The 20623-nt window shown below is 36.4% G+C and overlaps 1 protein-coding gene across 1 annotated transcript; it reads left to right on the top strand.

The window, feature by feature from the left end:
• The first annotated feature begins 247 nt into the window (after positions 1 to 247).
• LOC110798417 (serine/threonine-protein kinase ATG1c) lies at positions 248 to 19841 on the top strand. The gene is made up of 13 exons (XM_056828895.1): positions 248 to 760; positions 5688 to 5805; positions 5877 to 5935; positions 9895 to 9959; positions 13955 to 14048; positions 14147 to 14227; positions 14327 to 14435; positions 14925 to 14997; positions 15095 to 15468; positions 15578 to 15951; positions 16046 to 16340; positions 18032 to 18102; positions 19381 to 19841. Exons 1-13 carry the CDS (start codon positions 488 to 490, stop codon positions 19618 to 19620), a joined length of 2226 nt encoding a protein of 741 aa, XP_056684873.1. The 5' UTR covers positions 248 to 487; the 3' UTR covers positions 19621 to 19841.
• Positions 19842 to 20623: the final 782 nt, after the last annotated feature.

Raw genomic sequence — 20623 nt, 5'->3', positions numbered from 1 at the left:
AATAAACGAGCAATGAAAAATGAAAAACAAAATAGCCATGTGCAAGTACAAGTAAATACGAAGCTATACACGTAATTTTTTGTATCATTATTATTTTATTTTTCAAAATAATTGTAGTATAAGTTTGACCCTATAATGGCCCTGTCCAATAAAGGCCCTGTCCAATAAGAGCCCTGCCCAATAAAAGCCCTATTAACTTGACCCTAACCCTATATCCATTGGACTACCCTGTCCAATAACCAGGTCTAGTCACAAATCACAATTAGTCAAACATTCGAAGTTTCAAACCATGCATTATTGTTATTGAATTGAATTTATTGATTAAATGATACACCAGCTGATAAAAAAAAAAAATTAACTACTACCATCACCACCACCATCTCCATCGTCATCGTCATCGTCATCGTCATCGTCATCTTCAACTTCATCTTCATCTTCATCTTCATCTTCATCTTCCACGCTTCTAGGGTTTCTGAGAAGATCAACAATGGCGCAATCGTCGGCGAAAGGAGGAGAAAGAGGCGGAGGAGGAGGAGGGCCGAGAGTAATTGGGGATTATTTGGTTGGGAAGCAAATTGGATCAGGTTCATTTTCTGTAGTTTGGCATGCTCGTCACAGAGTTCATGGCACCGAAGTTGCAATTAAAGAAATTTCAATGTCTCGATTGAACAAGAAGTTACAGGAGTCTCTGTTGTCTGAGATTTTCATCCTCAAGCAGATTAATCATCCTAATATTATTCGATTACACGATATTATTGAGGTATTTCTAATTTTCAGCTATTTGACTTTGAAGTTCGGTGTTTCATGATTTTGGCAATTTTATTTTATTTTTTTGGCTTTATGAGAAACATCTGAACTTGAATTTGGTTTAGTTCAGCCTCTAGTTCTGGACATTTGCACAATTTAGAACATAATTTAATTTTAAAGCAGTATTTTTACCTGCCGTACCTATAATCGGTTACAATATTCGAACAATTGCACATGGGGTGGTTCATATGGAGCTTGGCCAGTAAAAATGATATCTTGGGCCGAAGCTTTTCGTGGATGTTGATTACCTCAGTGGCTCAGTATGTTAATTGGGGCATTTTTGGGTTATGGGAACTATGCTGCTAGTTAAGGTTGTGGAGCACTCTTCTTTTCCTCCACTTTGATTAGCATCGACTTGTTATTATACTCTAAACGCACGTCATGTTTAACTAGTTCATATTGGTTACTATTACCTGTTATTTGAGGTTTCGCTGTCAAATGTTTTTAGCATTTGAAGCTTTTGGAGCTGATTGGTTTATGATTTAGAAGTTTTTTATGGAAGCTTTGGAATGTTATTGTTGGATAGGAAATTCTTCTCAATTTTAGATGACTAAGTGTTGTATCTCACTAGCTTTAATGAGTTGACTTGATGTAAGGCTCATCACTGTTTAATGTCTATGAATATGGTTGACATTGGCCTACTAAGTACTCACGACTAATGGTGTAGAAAAATTCTACATTAGCTGCTGCCATAAAGGGCACAATTGTGCTTCTTTTTAGGCAATTGGAAAGCTAGACCTACAATTACTTGGTGGAGGCCGCTGGAGCTACTTAAGTTTGTGTTATTTGTTTTTATATTTGAAATGTCAACTTTTAAAATTGATCATAGTGGTGATATATATTTTTGTAGCTTAACATTGCATCATAGCCTCATAGGCTAAAGGCTTTTGGTTGTCAATGATTTATGTTGCAAATTTTCTTGTGTGGGTAAAATGGAAATGCAATCATCTATAATTCCAACAGGAACTTTATGCTTTTGGACGAGAGAAACCTCTTATGACTTGGATGTTTTGTATTTGCTCAATTACATATTTACATGTAGTTGATCTTGTTTTTCTTTTTTTGGTGGCTACAAAAGCTGAAATAAGTTGTGGAATGAAAGAGAATACGTAATTATTGTGGTGGTGATGTGCAATAGAATGCATGAGATTGTCCTTTAAACTATCAGATCTGAAGCTTATTTTACCTACATTAGTTTGAGAAGAGGTCTATTGCAGTACTGCACCAAATCACATCTCATAAACTATAAGAGGCGACCTTTTTGCTTGAGTAGAGGTGTGGTAGTTTTGACCCATAAGGCTCAAGGGATAATGAAATACTCCAAGGAACGAGGGCTTTATAGTGTATAAAATGGACATAAATATGTTAACCTCCATTTTAGATTGCACGAGGGTAAGATCTCTAATGTTTTGGTAATTAAAAGAGGTAATTCACATGTTATATTTTTAATAGTCCATGTCACCTTTTATTAGAAAGAAGAATTGGCATATTATCTATGTCCCAATTCAGCAAAGGGGAATTCTAGATCCTTCTAGATGCTGTTGTTTAATCTTAGTAGGTAAGTGGCTGCTTGGAGCCTATTTAGTCTGTAGGTTTCTGTTAAGCAATCTAATGATTCTAAGCCGAATATCTGATTTGATAATTGCAATTATATAACTTAGTATGCAAGTGTCAAAATTCTATACCTTACCCAATCATTGTCCAGAGGTCATCAGGGTGGTAACTCAAGAAGCACATTCCTCAAATATCTTATGGGATTCCCCTTCATTTACGAGTATCACATTTTTCCTCGTAATTACTGCAGTTAGGCCATGCTCACTTCATCTGAATTTAATACGAATTGTTTAGTAAAAATAACTTTTAATTAAATGAAATTAGTTTTTAACCCGGGAAAACCAATTTTTGATTCGTAAACATCAGTTTTAGTAAAATTCAGCTTTAATTAGTACTCGTAGTTAGGAGTGTGCACCAGTCCAAACCGGAACCTGTATCCAAAATTTTCTTGGTCCGGTATCCGGACCGGTCCTTTTGGACCTGATTTGTTGTTAAAAGAAAATTGTTCCTCACAATTTGAATATGAATCAATCTGAATAAAAATTTAAACATCTATAATAAAAACTCACAAATCCAACAAATGAAACTGCACCAAACTTCACAAATATCAATCATTCACTAAAAATTCGAAATTAATGAAACAAAAAATTTCTAGAAAATAGAAGAAACTGAAAGAGTTTAATGAAAGGAAGAAGAAAGAAGAGATTTGAGCTCTAGCTAGTTAAGTCATAAAATTGAATAACGAGATAAATTTCCAGAAAATCGAGCAGTAAACTCAATTATGTCAAAATCAACTTCAATTACACTAGATAATTCCTTCTCACAACATAATCTTACTAGTACCAAAAATCCATCCAATTTCACTACCTCATAGACTAATTATATACAAGCAAATTGGATATAGTAAATTGCTCAACAAATACAGATTCGAGACGTAAACTGGGAGCAGATACAAACCCCTAAAATTTTAGTTAATCTCGACAACAACCAGATCTGCCATTGGAGAGACCTTTGAGTTGAAGGAAGAGATTTGGCAGCATAAGATTGACAAGAGGAAGAAGAAGAGGAGAGAGAATGAGGGGGAAGGAGGTTATGAGAAGGAGAGAGGAAGGGGAGAGGAGGATGTTAAAAAGAGGAGAGAGAAAGAAGGGGAAAGGGAGAATGCATTAGCATCGCCATGGGAAGTTGGGGCATATGTCTTGTGCTCTTCCCGGAAGAAAATAAAAAATACATCAAAACCGGTTTCTACTTTCTAGTCCAGACCAAAATTTTAGAGTTTTTGCCGGAATCACCTATTTCATTGGACCGAAGATTGGACCTTAACCCAGCGGTCCTGAGCGCACTAGACAGTTCATGTCCGGTTCCAATGTGAGAAATACACTAAGAAATCATCAAAATTCAATTTTTTTAATTAGAAAAACCGGTTTTGATGAGTAAAAGGTCATTTAGTCAGCAAACAGATAATAACTAATATTTCCTCCTGTCTCATTTATTTGCAAAAGTTTGACTAACTTTTGCACTATTCACAACTTCTTTTTGATAATGTTTGGTGATTATATACAAGAAAAATAGTCATTTGGGTGTTGTTAGATTCGCCTCAATGTGTATTTTCAAAATATATCTTCCTTCCAATATTATTGCACCATTTACCTTTAAGGAAGTTTCACAAATATTGCACCATTTCCATTTTAGGAAATAATATATTTGCTTTCATACTACCAATCACTGTTACCTGGTTTGCTAGTATGAGATTGGGTACGGGTTCGCAATTCGCTACCTAATTTGCTAAATTAGACCAAAACTATACCATTTTGATGTTATAGTTCGCTTTTTCGGTTCGCGGTTCGTGGGCTGATTGGAGGATTAGGTAACACTGCTACCAATAACTAATATACCCTTACATGTTAACTCTTGTTGATTTATTAGTGTTTGCAATTACATGGACAAGTTTGTATTTTTGTCTTTTCCTCTCTTCCTTTTTCCCACTACCTAAAATCTAGTGCCCAACCCATATGGTGCAATAAATATGGAACGGAGGAAGTATATATATATATATATAATTTTTTTTTTTAAATTTTTACTTTTTGATTATTGAAGATATGATTAAAGTTGTGCATCGGCAACCGTGAAAGTTAAACTGTTGACGTAAAAAGAACAGAGGATGTAAAAACGTAAATCAGCAAAAATTACATTGATTATTTCCATCAATTTCTTTTTTTCTTTTTTGTATTACTTCGATTAAAGGGCTTGCGGCTGCTCTTTCTCTATACTCTCATTGAAATTATTCATCAATACTAACTTAAGCTTTTTAGGGCCAATTCTCATTGCATTGGCTGTGGAGTCTACCTTCTAAATGTTTAATAGCTATGTCTAATTTTGCACCCCTTAAAGTTTGTGTTCTTAGCTTCAGCTAACCAACTTTTGTTAGAAGCCATCAATTCAACTATTAAGTGAAATATGGAGTTCTAACACAAACTTCCTTCTTGTTTTTAACAAGGAAACTCTTTCTCTTCAATTTCTCTATTTGAGATAATCCTGGGAAGTTGAAACAAGAATGCAAAACACTTCCATGTAGTTGCTTACATGCTTAGTTTTTTTAGTTGTCATGTAACTTTGTTAATAATTTAATATTTTGTAATTATAGCTTTGTGATCAATATTCTCTTCTAAATAGGGAAGACTTGGGTGATTATTTTGATGAATAAAAAAGGGGCTATCTCGTGGTTGAGTAAAACTTTGATATCCCTTTAAAAGGTTGTTTAGCATAATTCTGTATGTTCTGTGGAAAATTTGATTTTGGACATTATGGTGGTATAGCCTTTACTTAGTGGTAATTTCTTCTTTGCTTTTTAAAATTTCTATCACTCCAAACATCTGTTCCACGTACTGAGCAAAAGTTCAGGTGCTAGTCTTTTTACAGTTCGGGAGTCAGTTCTATTTCACTTCCTAGTTCTTATGTCAATTTAGAATGAAATTATAGTATCACTAAGACTGTAGGTGTAGAAAGAAATCATGAGGTCAAGCTCATTTGCAATAGTTGAAACCATTTTAGTGCCTGATCCAAAAAGAAGTGGCTTTAGGGTATCTTTTAAATCTTCTGTCTGTCCGGTCCTATTATTGAAACCCATTAAAGCATTAATGTAGTTACATTATTATTTTCAAATTGCGTCGTTTTTGTTCGGTGATATGCTCTAATGACGGTCAATTGATGATGTTTTTCCTTTACTTGTCACTATTTCTTGTTGAATATGGTGTTTCTTGTTTGCATAGTTTTAATAGTCTGTCATTTTCTATTTTAATTGCTAAGCATGCCTAATTGCCATGTAGGTTCCTGGAAAGATACATCTTGTATTGGAGTATTGTAGTGGAGGCGACCTTTTCGTGCATATACAGCGCTATGGAAGGGTCTCGGAAGCCACTGCCAAGCAGTTGATGCAACAGCTTGGTATATCCTGATTTTGGCTGTTCAATTATCTAAAATTCAAGATGATTTATCTGAAAATTTAATTCTTGCAGCGGCTGGTTTAAAGGTTCTAAGAGAGAATAATATTATTCATCGGGATCTGAAGCCACAGGTGCGTGTTATTTTGGCATGTGCTTTAATATTTATTACGGAGTACATATTAGGGTTATGATGAAATTCATGATTGGTTTCTTATTTGCTTCTTGCTCGTTTTGAGGTAATTAGCCTTGTGAATTGTGACTTAACTCTTTAAACTCCTTGATCTTTACTGCAATTTGCAACCATTAGCTTGTGAGAAAAACTGTTGTGGGTATTGAAAGACTGAAGCTGCTACTCGAAGACAAAATTATTTGGATCTTTATGATGAATTTTTAGGTGTTAGTTCTTGCAACTGCTAATACGGTTTTATGGTATTCTTGGACACCTGTTTTTATCGTGACAGGTTGATTTGATTATCTTTTGCTTCTCCATTCACTCGATCATATATGTGTTGTTTGGGTATGCCTTGTTGTTGATGTGATGTAACCTCTTTAACAAAGGCCCTGTTTTTCTATTGTTTTCTGTGGATTGTCCTCTGGATTGTGTTATTTCATATAAACTTGGTTCATATATCAACAATTGTTTTCAATAGGATAAGCATATGATCTAATATTTGAAAATCAAGCTGACAGCTTGACATGCCTTATGGTATTTGGTCCTGATATTTGTTTATGAACATGGGTAAAATCCATGGCTGAAACAGAAACGATAAAAATCTCTCAAAGCATTGTGGGAGAAGAATATCTTTTTATTAGATGAAGTCACAAATTTGAATGAGTATAATAAGACCATACTAGGACCTTAACCATCTCTTCTTAGCGTTTGAAACAGTGTGTATTTCTGGCACACAATTTTTATGCACTGAATGAAGGATAGTCACTTTCACCAGAGAGAGTGCCTAGCTTGAACGATGGTTGAATAAACTAGAGTCCGAGTTCTTTTTGGTTGTTGACTTGGATTTCTCTGTTCAGCAGTCACTTAGATAAGTGAGTACACTTGTCTCTTTACTTGCCTGAAACATTGGGTATATTCACTGTGAGGACTATGTAATAAATTAGTATGCGCTACGCCTTTTACAAAGTACTGAATGATATGGAAGGAAGTCGAGGAACTATGTTAAGAAATTCGAAAATGATCAAAGCTGAGATCAACTTTGATACTTGAATAGAGAAATCTCGCAGTTCTATAAAAATCCCCAAATTTTCTTTGATTCTCCTCACTTTCTCTCCCTAAACTAAGCTAATGGAGTTTAACACTAAATATTACTCTAATTAAGCTACAAAATATAACAAGAATAATTGAAGGTTGAATTAAATACAATAAGGGAAAATAAACTAGAAAATAACCTAAAAACTGCCCGTAGGAGTGACACAAATGTCACTCATCAAGGACCTAGTGGCGTTTTTTTTAGCTTGCAGGTTGGTTTGAGACTAAATACTTTCTGAGGTGTGAAAGTGTTTGGAGAGATCTTTTGACGAAGAGGAGGTGAGGTGGGCTGTTTTCAGTACAAATGTGGACAAGGGGCTGTGTTCATATGAATTTACATTGCCGTGGGATGTTATTATCCTTTACCTTCTTGCATATTTAGGAGAGTTTCATGAGATTGGGTTACTGTGAAAAGTATTATCTTGTTTCTTCTGAAACTGTAATGAAGGTAATGTGTACCGTACAATTTCTGAGGTCTTTAGGAGAGACAAATATTTTGGAAGCGGCTCCTGTGTCCAATTAAATTGTTTATAAGGCTCGTCATAGAGGTGTAAAAGGCTTGGATTTTGTGACAACATATTAGAGAATAAAGTTTTGAAGATGGTGAAGGTGCTCTTAGGGATTATTTTTTCACTGGTTAAGGCAGAGGTATCTTGTGCCTTCTCTTCAATTTTTCACTCTAGGTTTGCTTGGTAGGATGTTTAAGAGATGTGTACGGTTCAGTGCGGGCCGCACGCAACCCGACCAAGTGGCAATTTCTATAGTTAATTTACCATTCTTCTACTCCCTCCGTCCCTTAATACTCGCACCGGTTTGACCGCTGCGGAGTTTAAGACATTTGAATTGACTTATTAATTTAATGGGTGGTAGTTGATAGTGGGGTATTTTTTAATATAATTAGTGGGAAATGTGTAAGGGGTGGGGAGTGGTGAGTGAGGGATGTGGATTTTTAAATGATTTTTTGTGGGGAGTAGGGGTGTAGGTGGGGTAGTAGGTAAGTGTGAGAAATAATATAATATTGGTAAAGATTTCCATTTATAGAAGTGGTGCAAGTATTAAGGGACCGCCCGAAAAGGAAAGCGGTGCGAGTATTAAGGGACGGAGGGAGTATTTCGCTTGCCCAGTTATCCTCTTTACTACTCTCTCTGTTCCACTAAGATTGCCCCATAGGCAAGAATTCACTTTTTCAAAATTTGGTTGAACTTTGGCATGTGGGGTTCTTGTTTTGTCCTTTTCCTAGCTATTATCTCTATCTCTTTCTTCCAAAAAGGGTATCGGGAAAACTGACTATAAAAGGAAATAGGAATCTTAGTGGGACAGAGGGAGCATTTATCTATTTTCAACATTTCAAAGGAAGTTGTGACTTGTGAGTGAGATCGGAAAATTTTGAGGGTTTTTAGCTTGGGTTGGGGGGTGGGGTGGGGCGTGAGTGGTGGTGAGAGAAAGGATCATCTTGTTCTGTGTATTTTGGTGTGTTGTGCCAGCATATATGCAGAGGAGCAGGCCCCATATTTTGTTTTCTCTTCTCATACTATCCTCATTTCCAATTGTCTTTGTTCCTTCCTTGCATCAATCATCATCGACTATTACGCTATCAAATCTTCCATATAAAAAAGGTCTTGAAGGTCTTAGATTTGTGTTCATAAAGGGAGTCATTTCTCTTCCAAATTCCATCACCAACGAGCTGATTCAGAGGAAATTGGTAAAGAAATTTTTCTTAAAATTTTGTAGTTTTTTTTACTTCATATCAGTTGAGGAAGGATTAAAGGAGATGGTTTTTGTGACTCTCCTATCTAATTGTCTATTGCTTGAATTGATGTATCTGAAAAATGCAAATTGGGAACTGGGGTTGGACCTTTCTATTGAAAATTTGTTTTAATAAAAGTGGAAAGTAGTTTTGTCCATTCTCTCTCCTATTCTCAGTTTGGCACTATAATCCTCCAGGTTTCTTCAATTGAAGATCAAGGTGAACGGGAGGTGTGGATGGTTTGGTGATTGGCTGGTGGCTGTTTGTCAGGTGGAGGTGGTAGGGTAAAGGGTGAGGGTGGGATTGGTGGGAAGCAACAAGCAGGGGAGGGACAGTGATGGCATTGTGGCAGGGGTAGGAAAAAGGGGAAAATAAAAAAGGAGTTGTTTTACCTGTTTAACAGGTTGTAAGTGATACATGACCAATTTGGGATGACAGTCTGACACCCCCAAAGTTGTGACCATTCCTATTTAATTGGAAGTTGGAACTGCTTATAGAAGGATGGACATGGTTGGTACTCCACATTGTAAATTTCTTTATAAGTTGTCCATACTGCATAGTGCTTGTGTCTCCTCTTTCCATGTTGGCATTGTTTATATGTTCACGATGGCTTCACCATGAAAGGGAGAGCGACAAGTTTATCTTGATTTTTGAGTTCTGGCCCGTTTATTGAAGGCTGCTACTATGGCATCAACTAGGTTAAACCGTTGGCTTCGTTTAGCTTTGAGTACCTTGATCAAGATTTGGTTTCTTGCAGACTTTCTTCTGTCATTTTTGTAGCATATACTTGTTGTTCTACTTTGGAGTTATTGGAAGGTTTACTTTGACGTACCTCAATTTATTATAACTTGTTGGTTCTTTATGACTTTAGCCAAATGAATAGTTGAAGTTATAGTTGGCAAGAAAAGCAAAGTTGTGCTCATCGAGCTGTTTGTGGATGTTATTAGAACTGGAGAGCAATGCTGTCTTGTGCCATGAATGATCTTGCAGTTTAATTTAGTCATTAATTAATACATGCAAGACTTTTGTTTTAAGACGGAGAAGATGCTGACATTTTTACATACACTGTTTGTTCACAGAATCTGCTTCTTTCCACAAATGACAATAGCTCAGTTTTGAAGATTGCAGATTTCGGATTTGCTAGGTAAATAAGCAATTATTTAAGTTATGAGTTTTGTACTCTTCATTCCTTTTCGCTCCAAGGATGGTCTATGTTTTATAAAACCTATGTTCTATTATTTTATATAGTTCCTTGTTAAGGCTTGCTTGCATGAGTCAGCATTTCAAGTTTCTTTTTATATCTTAACAAGGTCTTCATAAAGAAACATCATCCCATTTAGGTAAACTATTTTCATATGCCTGTCTATGAGTTGCTCATAAAACTTCAAATGGGTTGTTTTATTCAGGTGCTATTAGTTTATCTTTTGATCAACTTGGGTGTTCATACCATTCTTCATTTTATATGGATGTGCACAACACTTATGAAATATGTCATTCTTGTTTGTATAAATGCATATGTTGCTTATGGCTTATGCAATTACATTTGTATGTAAGAATGAATACCTGTTTTGTTGTCCGGCATATGTTTAATTCATAACTAGTTTTTGAACCCACGCGATGCCCCAGAGTATCTCATGAATACTCCCTCCGTCCCTTAATACTCGCACCGGTTTGACCGGTGCGGAGTTTAAGACATTTGAATTGACTTACTAATTTAATGGGTGTTTGTTGATAGTGGGGTATTTTTTTAATATAGTTAGTGGGAAATGTGTAAGGGTTGGGGAGTGGTGAGTGAGGGGTGTTGATTTTTAAATGATTTTTTGTAGGGAATATGGGTGTAGGTGGGGTAGTAGGTAAGTGTGAGAAATAATATAATATTAGTAAAGATTTCCATTTATAGAAGTGGTGCAAGTATTAAGGGACGGCCCGAAAAGGAAAACGGTGCAAGTATTAAGGGACGGAGGGAGTAACAGTTATGCCTTTGTGCAACCATTCAGGATGGCACCTTTATTAATCTTCTTTATTATATCCTCCTTTATTTCAATTTGTTTGTAAAGAGCAACATGCAATATGACATGGTTCAATGGTTAAGTTTTTAGTGTTTAACTTTTAGATCATGGCTCAAATCTTGCCGAAACTATATTACTAATTTTGTTAAAGGTATGTGAATGACATGGAATGAGACCCATGAATAAAGGAGAGCGCCACATGGCATGTGGAGTTGTTTAGAAACGCTTTTAATATATAGTATACATAAACATCGATTTTAATGGAAAAATAATGTGTGATGCGAATTCTTGTTTTCTTTGACCAAGTAGGTCTAAATATACCCTTCTCCACGTGTTCTGTCTCTCATTTAATATAGCATGAATTGGACTTCGACTTCAGTAGGGTTTAATCACTTAATGCCTGAATGATCAACGCCTGAAATTGGACATATTTGAATCTTATTTAATCTTATTAAGTCTTCCAGCTTTTGGTTATTCCCAAGTAGATATGATTGTGTGAACTACTGAACTACACCCCAACTAATAGCATATTCCTTGGATGGAAGAAATCTAGTTATCCAGGATGCATGAGTCAACCCATTAGTCCTTACTTACTTCAAGCCCAATCTAGTCCTTTTTATGCTAAAAATCCTATCAATCCATTAAGCCTGATGGTTGTCCATCAGGTGGAGTTTGGCTACGTGACTTGAGACAAAAACAAAATATCATTGGTCAAACAATTACGCTACATGGTGATTATCTTTTGCATCCTTTTACTATAGCAAATGGAGTGCTTATCAGGACTTTAGGAGTTCCAGGTTCATTTAAAGCACACTCCTACTTAATTGTTATTATAAACTCTGTAATTTCTCCACTTTTTTTTTTATTAAATCTATATGTGATTGTAAGTAATTAAGGAAATAATGTTTTCAAAGATTTACATTTAATTTAAGAATTCAAATATAAAAATGATACGATTTTAATTAGTTTTGAAGTATTTAGTGATGTATTGTATTTGTGAATGTCTGGTCTCTGATCCATGAAATTTAGGAATTCCGAATTATGTTCATTACCTCACTTAGATCTTTGGGAGCGGATTATTGAGCAAAGATTAAGGAGTCCAAGACAGAGAGACAAGGGCAATTACCTTAGATGGGAAAATTGTCCAAGGCTCTGAAATGTTCCGTTATTTAGGATCTATTATCCAAAAGGATGGGGAATTGGATGGCGACGTGGCTCATAAAATCAAAGCAGGTTGGTTGAAGTGGAAAAGTGCCACGGGGTTCCTATATGATCGAGGCATGCCCCAAAGATTGAAGGGAAAATTTTACCGCACGACAACTCGACCGGCGTTGTTATACGACACCGAATGTTGGGCAGAGAAACATTGTCACGTGCATAAGATGAATGTGGCGGAGATGCGCATGTTACTTTGGATGTGTGGGCATACAAGAAAGGAGGAATGAGATTATTAGGAAGAAAGTAGGGGTTGTACCGATTGAGTTTAAGATGGTTTGGGCATGTAAGCAGAAGATCAAATGATACCCCGGTTAGGAGGTTAGAAGGGTGGCAAAGTGATATAATTGCAAGGGGTAATATAATTGCAAGGGGTAGGGGAAGACCTAAGAAAACTTGGAGGAAGGTGATTGAGCACCGTATGAGCCTTCTTGGGATTGAGGAAAATAAGGCGTTGGATAGGACAAAGTGGAGGGAGAGAATATACATTGATGACTTCATTTGACTTATACAACTTCCATTTTGACTTGTTTTTTATTTTTATTTTTATTTTTAAATGTACTTATTTTACTTATTTATTTATTTTAAACTTGACTTATTTTTATTATCCCTCATAATATTTTTCTGTAATATAGTATATATTTTCCTCTTATCTTACTTTCATTAATTTCACTTTCTCTCTCTTCCTTGTTTATTTTTTTAACTTCCCGCTCCTTTCTGGTTGGATTGGTGACAATAACGATTTCCTACGACGATTCATGTTAGCTGACCCCAAAACATCTTGGGACTAAGGTTTTGTTGTTGTTGTTGTTGTAGAGACCACACCTGAATAATTCTTGTCCGTACCGATCTGGATCTCTAAAACCGGACTGGACCGGTAAATTAGCAAATGGAAATTTTCAGATAGGTATATATAATTTTCAGATAGGAATATATTTTCAGATAGATAGGATAAATAAAGATTTTTTTTCCCTTTCAAGTTTCAATATTTGTACTCCTTTAGTTCCCTTGAGTTCTTCCCTATACTGTTGCAACAAAGACCAAGGAACTGAGGGAATTAGTGGAAACTGGAAAGTGGGTCCCTTTGATAATTCTGGTAGAAAAGTGAAAGTTGTTTTGAGATTCTAGTGTTTTGGAACCTTACCTGACAGATGACTAGCGTAATATAAGAGTATGTGTCTATTTTTCAGACGCTACAAGTCCAATGTTTTCAGACCATTACCGTAACCACACCCTACCAAGCTTAGTTTCACAAATAAAAAAATACGTGAGATTTAAAAAATCACAAACCTGGGACTGTGTAAATAATCTATGTACTACTCTTTACACAAAACAAACTGCCATCACTTCATGAAACTTGGACATTCATACTTGAGACCTTCACCTCTGATATGCTCATTGAGTTACCTTGATCCCTCACAGAGTCACAGTCTATGCTCAGTTGCTCATTGTCTAGTAACCAGCTCACTGTCTAATCTCTTACAAGGAACCTCTCATCACCTACCATTAATGCAATTATGGACTGATGTGTGTGATGTTGAGAGCGACTCTCATAAGTCATCACCCACAAGGTTGTGTGATTGGGTGTCAGATTGGCAAGGATTTTAATGGTGGCTTCTAGAATGTGATTGGCTCACCAATACGCTCTAAGATTTGTTTAAATAACAAACTGCCTAGAATTTGTTGAATAACAAAACAAAATCCTCTGATTTTTAGACCACCTACAGTAATAATTTAATCAGCTCAAAAAACAGAACTTGTGACCCGAGAAACACAAATGCTCCACATCAACTTTGTTGTTAGTAATGGCTATTGAGAACGAATATGTTACTGGTGTTTTTATATAGCACTGGCTCTTTTGAATACATGTTTTGTCCCCTATTCTGGTGTCAGTATGACTCTCTTTTCTTGTCAGATCTCTCCAACCCAGAGGACTTGCAGAAACCTTGTGTGGCTCTCCTCTTTACATGGCCCCTGAAATAATGCAACTCCAGAAATATGATGCAAAGGTAATTGGATGCTTTGTGATGTTTTCTCTTCTTGCTTTTTTTTCAAAAACTAATACGCGCCACATCCGTCATTTGTTAATCCTGATTTAACTGTGCAGGCAGATCTCTGGAGTGTGGGTGCAATTGTTTATCAACTTGTGACCGGGAAAACTCCTTTTAATGGAAACAACCAAATGCAGGTGGGGTTTGGTTACTTGTGTTGGTTACGTGTGACAGTTTAGTTTTGTGATATTTTGTGTCCAGTTCTCAGGAGCTTATGGCTTCTTTGTGTTGTGCAGCTGCTCCAAAACATAATGAAAGCCACAGAACTGTGTTTTCCTCCAGATATAAAAGGCCTGAGTTCAGAATTTGTAGATTTGTGTCAGAAGTTGCTGCGACGTAATCCAGGTAAACGGGCAAAAGAATCATGCCTCAAATGTAATAATATCCTAAATCTAAACTAAAATCAATTAGATGGTGGAAATAAATTAGAGTTTGAATTATGTTAACAGAATAGTTCAAAAATTATGAGCGAGTTTTTTCTTATAGGGAAGCCATTAAGTACGGCGATGCAAACAAAATCGTTCTCTAGTCTTGAATATATGAGTATTGCCTTATTGGTCTTACAGAAAATTTCATATGCTAAAGACCCCTTTTAGGGGTTAGGGCCTTAGGGGGGTAGCATTCATTTATGTTCTAAATAATTTTTTTGTGAGACCAATACCTTTGTCATATAAGTAAAGGTGATCCTGGATTATGGAACCTGTAAAACCCAAAGCAAATTTATTGATGCAACATGAACAATAACATGACTGTTATGAAGGTTAAAAACAGTCTAGAACTGAAGCAGAAATATCTGATATAGGCTTCATCTAACCTTTGTCCTTGTATATGCAGTTGAACGACTAACATTTGATGAGTTCTTCAACCACCCCTTTCTTTATCAGAAGCAACTGAATGAAACGTCTGGGTAAAATAAAAAAGAAGAGAAAGGAGATTGTATTTCTTCGTCCAATCCTGTAATAGGTCTCATGTTTGTCACTAAAGTATCCATCTGTTACATGTAGGAGTGAGACATCATTCAGAAGAGCAGATAATTATTGTTTATCCGAGTGCAATCTTTTGAAGAACAGGAAAGAAAATTCTCCAGATGATTGCTTGCCATTTCTTTTGGATGATGATTGTAGTGTTGCTGATGGAAGCCCGTCTTTTCTTGGGAGGAGATCACCCGTTAAGTCTACTCGTGGTTTTTCCCTTGATTCCAGAAAAGAAGCAGTGTCTAGCTCTATCAGACATGGTGATCATTCTTCTAGACAAGGCAATGAAGCACATAAGCTACAAACTAATGGTTTTAGGAAAGATAGCAGTAGACCTGGGAAAACACAAACTCAACATCCTCCTATTTGCATGGAGCAAAGACGGGTGAACTCTCATTCAAGAGGTACTAAGAACATAAATGATGATTGAACTTCTTTCCGTGGATTGATGAAAGCTCCTTTATCTTATTAAATACTTAGTACTTCTTTAACATATTCTCTATAACTTTGCAGCTTTGGACTCTTTGGAGTTTACTGATCAAGATTACGTCCTTGTGTCTGGAGATACTGGACCCCCTTCAGATGCTTCAGCCACCTCGCCTAACATGTGTAAACCAAGTCCGTCTCCAATCAAGTCTGAGCTCCCATTTCCTACATCTTTCGGTCTTAGCTCAATATCTAGTGCCCCAGTGCCAATTGTTGGTCCATCAATCAGGTACCCATCCTGCATTGATATCATAGATAACCAGTCTTCGGTCCCTTCTGGGACCTCACAGGGGTCCATGGATGCACCAGGTGGCTTGGAGCAGCCATCCAGTGACTCCATCACAAGACTTAAGTCGCTGCAGGAGTGTGCAGCTAGTGTCAAGGAACTGGTTAATGAGATGGTATTTTTTCAAGTCTTAACCAAATATACTAACGTCTTAGGACACTCTATTTGTTCCTCTTTTAATGCCATGCATCCTCATTGTGGTTTTTTAGATCGAAGCTGGTAGACTTCTTGAAGCATTTTCCATCCAGCTTGTAATTTTAGCAGTTTGGAAGCAAGCACTGCATATTTGCCATACACAGGCCGTCTCCTCCACTTATGGTAGTCCTTCTCCTGAATTTGCAAAGTCTAGAGGTAGCATTAACAAGATCAACTATAGTCCAGATTTCCAAGAATCTCTTGATGTTGTCTGCTCTCAAATGCTTGAGGATGTCTCCAATATAATCAAGAGGGAGTTCTTTAGTGAAGTAGAGCATGCTGAAGAATTGTCGAAGTTTGTAGAGCCAGGTAATTGCCAATTTGATGCTTTAATATGAAAAATTGCTTAAGTAATAATTATCAGTCCTTAATGAGATGGATGGGATGTATGAATAGAGATAATAGGCTGATTAATTTGTTCATTCATACTGTCGGTAGTTAGGAAGATGTATCAAGTAAATAAAGGTTGATGTATGATCGGCCAGTTTCTTTTCTTCTTCTTTTTTGGTGTGGCTGGCAACGTACAAATAAGGTTGGCAGGAAGCTTGCCTTAACCTATATAAAAAACCTGGTATGGAATTAAGATATAGGTTACTTGGTTGCTAGGCTAATACATAATTGTTTTGCTTTTACTTGGTTTACTTTTATAAAACCAACTCCGACCCTATTTACTTGACGCACTTTTATTAGTACGTAGATTTAAGAAAATTACTTGTGTTATTTTATTGTGTGATACTTCCTCCGTTTTCCTAAGTTCTACTTACTTTCTGTTTTGACGTATTTTCTTAAGTTCTACTCACTTTTACTTTATTTCATTTATGTCGACTTTTTATTCATATTTTATCATCTTTCATCCACTTTGTGGGACCCAATCATAGTTAATGATTCTCTTACTCTTTATCTCTTGCCTCCCACATGTAAAACACCCACTTGATGGCCCCAATTTTGTGTTATTCTTGGTTTCTGTTACTACTGAGAACTAAGGAAAACAAAGGTAGTAGTTGATAGTGGGGTGTTTGTTTTATTATAATTGATGGGTAGTGGAGTACTTCCTTTTTAATTATAACTAGCGGGCAGTTAGGTTTTTTTTATTTATTTATTAAAATATACTTTCTCTGTTCTTTTTTAGATGACACAATCTGACTTTTCGCTTCGTTCATATAATCTACTTTGATTATCAATTGTGATCTATACTTGAGAAAAAAATATAATCATGTGGGTCTGTGGGGTCTTGTTATAATCATCACATTGTATAGATTTATAATATCAACTTTTATAATTTTGCTCATTGATAATTAAAGATATTAGTGATTGAAATATTGCACTGGCAAACGTGATAAAGGAATTGTGTCAACTAAAAAAGAACGGAGGAAGTAATGGGGCTTTTTTTTAGTGTGTGTGTGTGGTTAGTGGGACTAAAGTGAAGAAAGAGGAATATTTAAAAGATAGTGGGTCCATTCCATTTAAGGAAAAAAGAGTAGCGTGTCAAGTAAATAAGGAAGGTCTATGAGAAAAGTGTGTCAACTGTAAATAGGGACGTATGATATATTAATAAAAAAGTTCCTCTTCTTCCTGTACGCATTACCGCCTCAGGGGCGGAAGAGGATTCAATGTCTACTGCATGCTGGTTAAAATACTGTCTTTTGATGTTGATCTGGCCATACACAGGCTGCTGCATCTAGCCATGAATGTTACAAGTAGCAGTCTAGCATAGCAAAACAGACTAGAGGGAAAAGATGGACATTGAATGAGGAATGTTGATTCATAGGAAACAACTTAGTTTTGAATTGTTATTATTGTCAAATGTCTATTATATTGAAGGAAAGAAAATAAACATGTATGAGATTTTATCTAATAGGATGCATCCTGCGAAAGCACCCACTTCTCCTATTGCTCAATGACCACCATTTACATGCGAGTAGAGTTAAATTGTTTATTCGATTCAGATTTGAATTTTGAGATAGCTGTTTATTCACTTGATTGGGGACTTTTGCTTGCAGGAAGTGTAGAATTGCCTGATGCCATGGAAACAATTTATCAATCTGCTCTTGCGCTCGGAAGACATGGCGCAGTAAGTCTCCATCCCCCCCCCCCCCCCCCCCCCAACCCCCCCCCCCCCCCACACACACACCCCTACAACCAACTGCCATAACATGCAATACAAAAGGAAGGAAAGGGCTTTCCTTAATGATGATAAAATGTACGTATAATTTTTTTAAAAAACTTCGCAATAAAGGAGTCAAATATGTGAAGTAAATCCCTATGATCCTCCTGAAACTTCTGGAGATACCCAATTAGCGAGTCCAATACTATGATTTTACGGCTTATGCCACAGGAAGTTGGGTGTAGGGAAGAGTGAGCTCAACAGAATTTTCTTATTCAGCTCCATCCATAGACATCAAAGAGCTTTAAAATAGTCACATTCCCAAAATGTACCTCCTTACTGTAGCTTACCAATCCGTTCAATATTCCATCTATTGTCCCCATTGATTCCTGTAATGCTATCACTATCTGGAAAATATCAATACCGTATGATGCTAGATTGATAAAGACTTCCTCCAGTAATGCAGGATTCCAGTATTAAACTTCTATTGGAATACCCCAGAAACATATATTTGAGCTGCTTTTATGACACAGTATTCTACATATAAACCAGTGTTTTATGCTGTAGACATTCCTTTGCAGTTGTGACATTTATGTTTTCAGATGGACTCCAGGGAAATGGGGATGTGTACTATGTGCGTCCAGATTTCGTCAGATACTGAATTAAATACTCCGTATATTGTAGCTATAGTGGTTAGCGAAACAGTGTATTTATAGTATGGAGTGGGGAATTTGAATTTGGGATTTAATGTATGTAAGACCTAGGATTTAAGCATTAGGTTTAGACACGATTAGTAAAATGTTACTTGCACGTTGCAAGCGAAGGGGGAATCCTCTTCATATGTGCAACCACAGAACGAGGAAAATATTGCTGGTTGGGAAATATAAATTTCAGGAATGTAGTATCAACCAGAAAAAAGTATCATGTTCTTCATGGTGCAAATGGTTATTTTATATTCATGATAACTTGAAAGATCAAAGTGAGTATCGTTTTATAACTCAGTTTGATCAGCACAACCCTCCAGAAAATCAGAGCTTTAGGTGTCTATATCGGTTCCCTTCAAAGTATATAGGAATGCGCATGCTGAGTAGCTTGCGCCAATTTTATCACCTTGCGTCCTTGCCAAAAATGAGAAAGAAGTACAAATGAAAAAAGTTCATCATTCATGGTAATTCAGTTTTATAAAGTTCAAATCTCAAGAGGTACAATTGCTTGTTTTTAACAAGGTGCATGAATGGCTGGCAGGTCGATGAGCTAATGGGAGATATGGAAAGTGCAGCATCTTCGTATTCCAAAGCTGTGCGGTTGTTGATCTTTCTTCATGTGGAAGCACCATCTTTAATACTTAATCCTCCGTTTTCTCTAACGAACTCTGACCGATTTAGGCTTCGCAACTACATTAGCATTTTGAATGATAGGCAAGGCGTTTCGAGATCTCAAAGGATGGCCCTTCTTAAGCCCGAGGATCAGCAATGTCCGCCTTAAACAAGGGGCTGCTTCTGACATGACTTCCAATGGTTCACCCTATTCTTGGTGTATATAATTTGTTTCTGTGTACAGCTACATTCTTTTGGGTGACTGTTGGGAGTTGACTGAAGTAGACATGTATCTTTGATTCTCTGTTGTATGTATACGCCATGTTTTCATTCATTGAGGTTTAAAGAAAGAAAGGATTATTTAAGTGAAAGAAGTTCAAAGGTTTCTTATCTGTTTTTATAATATTTTCAGAAACCACTAATAAACATATCATATTAGTTGCAATTAGGAAGCTGGATTTTACAATTTCATAGGAGAAAGGTTAATGAAGCTTTGGTCGAAGGTGACATTTTACAGCAAAGCCATGAATAAATCTGTACGAATCATGGAAAATAGTCAATTATGGGAAATTGTTGGCGAGTATAAGAAGTTATCGAATCAAACATTCGTGTCTGGTTCAAGGTAGGGGTGAGAACAGCTCAGGTAACCGAAATGATAAGCTTATCGGTTTGGTTATTCGATACCCGTTAAAGTCAACACCGATATTTGATACCGACCAATAAGATACGGGTACCCGAATTTCGGACAACCCGAATATAAAGGTGCCCACACCAAATATCCAAACCGAACCGTTTATATGACTTTTGTTTGAATATTAATTTTTATTCCAAATTTTTAATATGTAGTACCTATTTTACGACAAAAGTAAGAGTTTAAATAATGATTTGTATAACATGACGTCATGCACATATATATATACCGGAAGCAAGTGTGCAGTGGGTATACTGGAAGCAATGGGATTCTATGGGAGAGCAAGTCACCTCGTTTTTCTTTAAGTCTGTAAAAGATAGGAAAACAACAAACTTTATTGGCGCGTTGATGAAGGAGGATGGGAATTGGATTGCGGATCAAGGTGCTTTGAAGGAGGAGTTTGTGTCGTTCTTCAAGGGTATCTACGTAGATCACTCTACGGATAACCTAAATGCAGATATTGAACCAATCCTGCAGGATT

This window comes from Spinacia oleracea, chromosome 5, assembly GCF_020520425.1.
Source record: "Spinacia oleracea cultivar Varoflay chromosome 5, BTI_SOV_V1, whole genome shotgun sequence".
Classification (NCBI taxonomy): Eukaryota; Viridiplantae; Streptophyta; class Magnoliopsida; order Caryophyllales; family Amaranthaceae; genus Spinacia; species Spinacia oleracea.
This window is presented reverse-complemented; position numbering and strand designations above follow the sequence as displayed.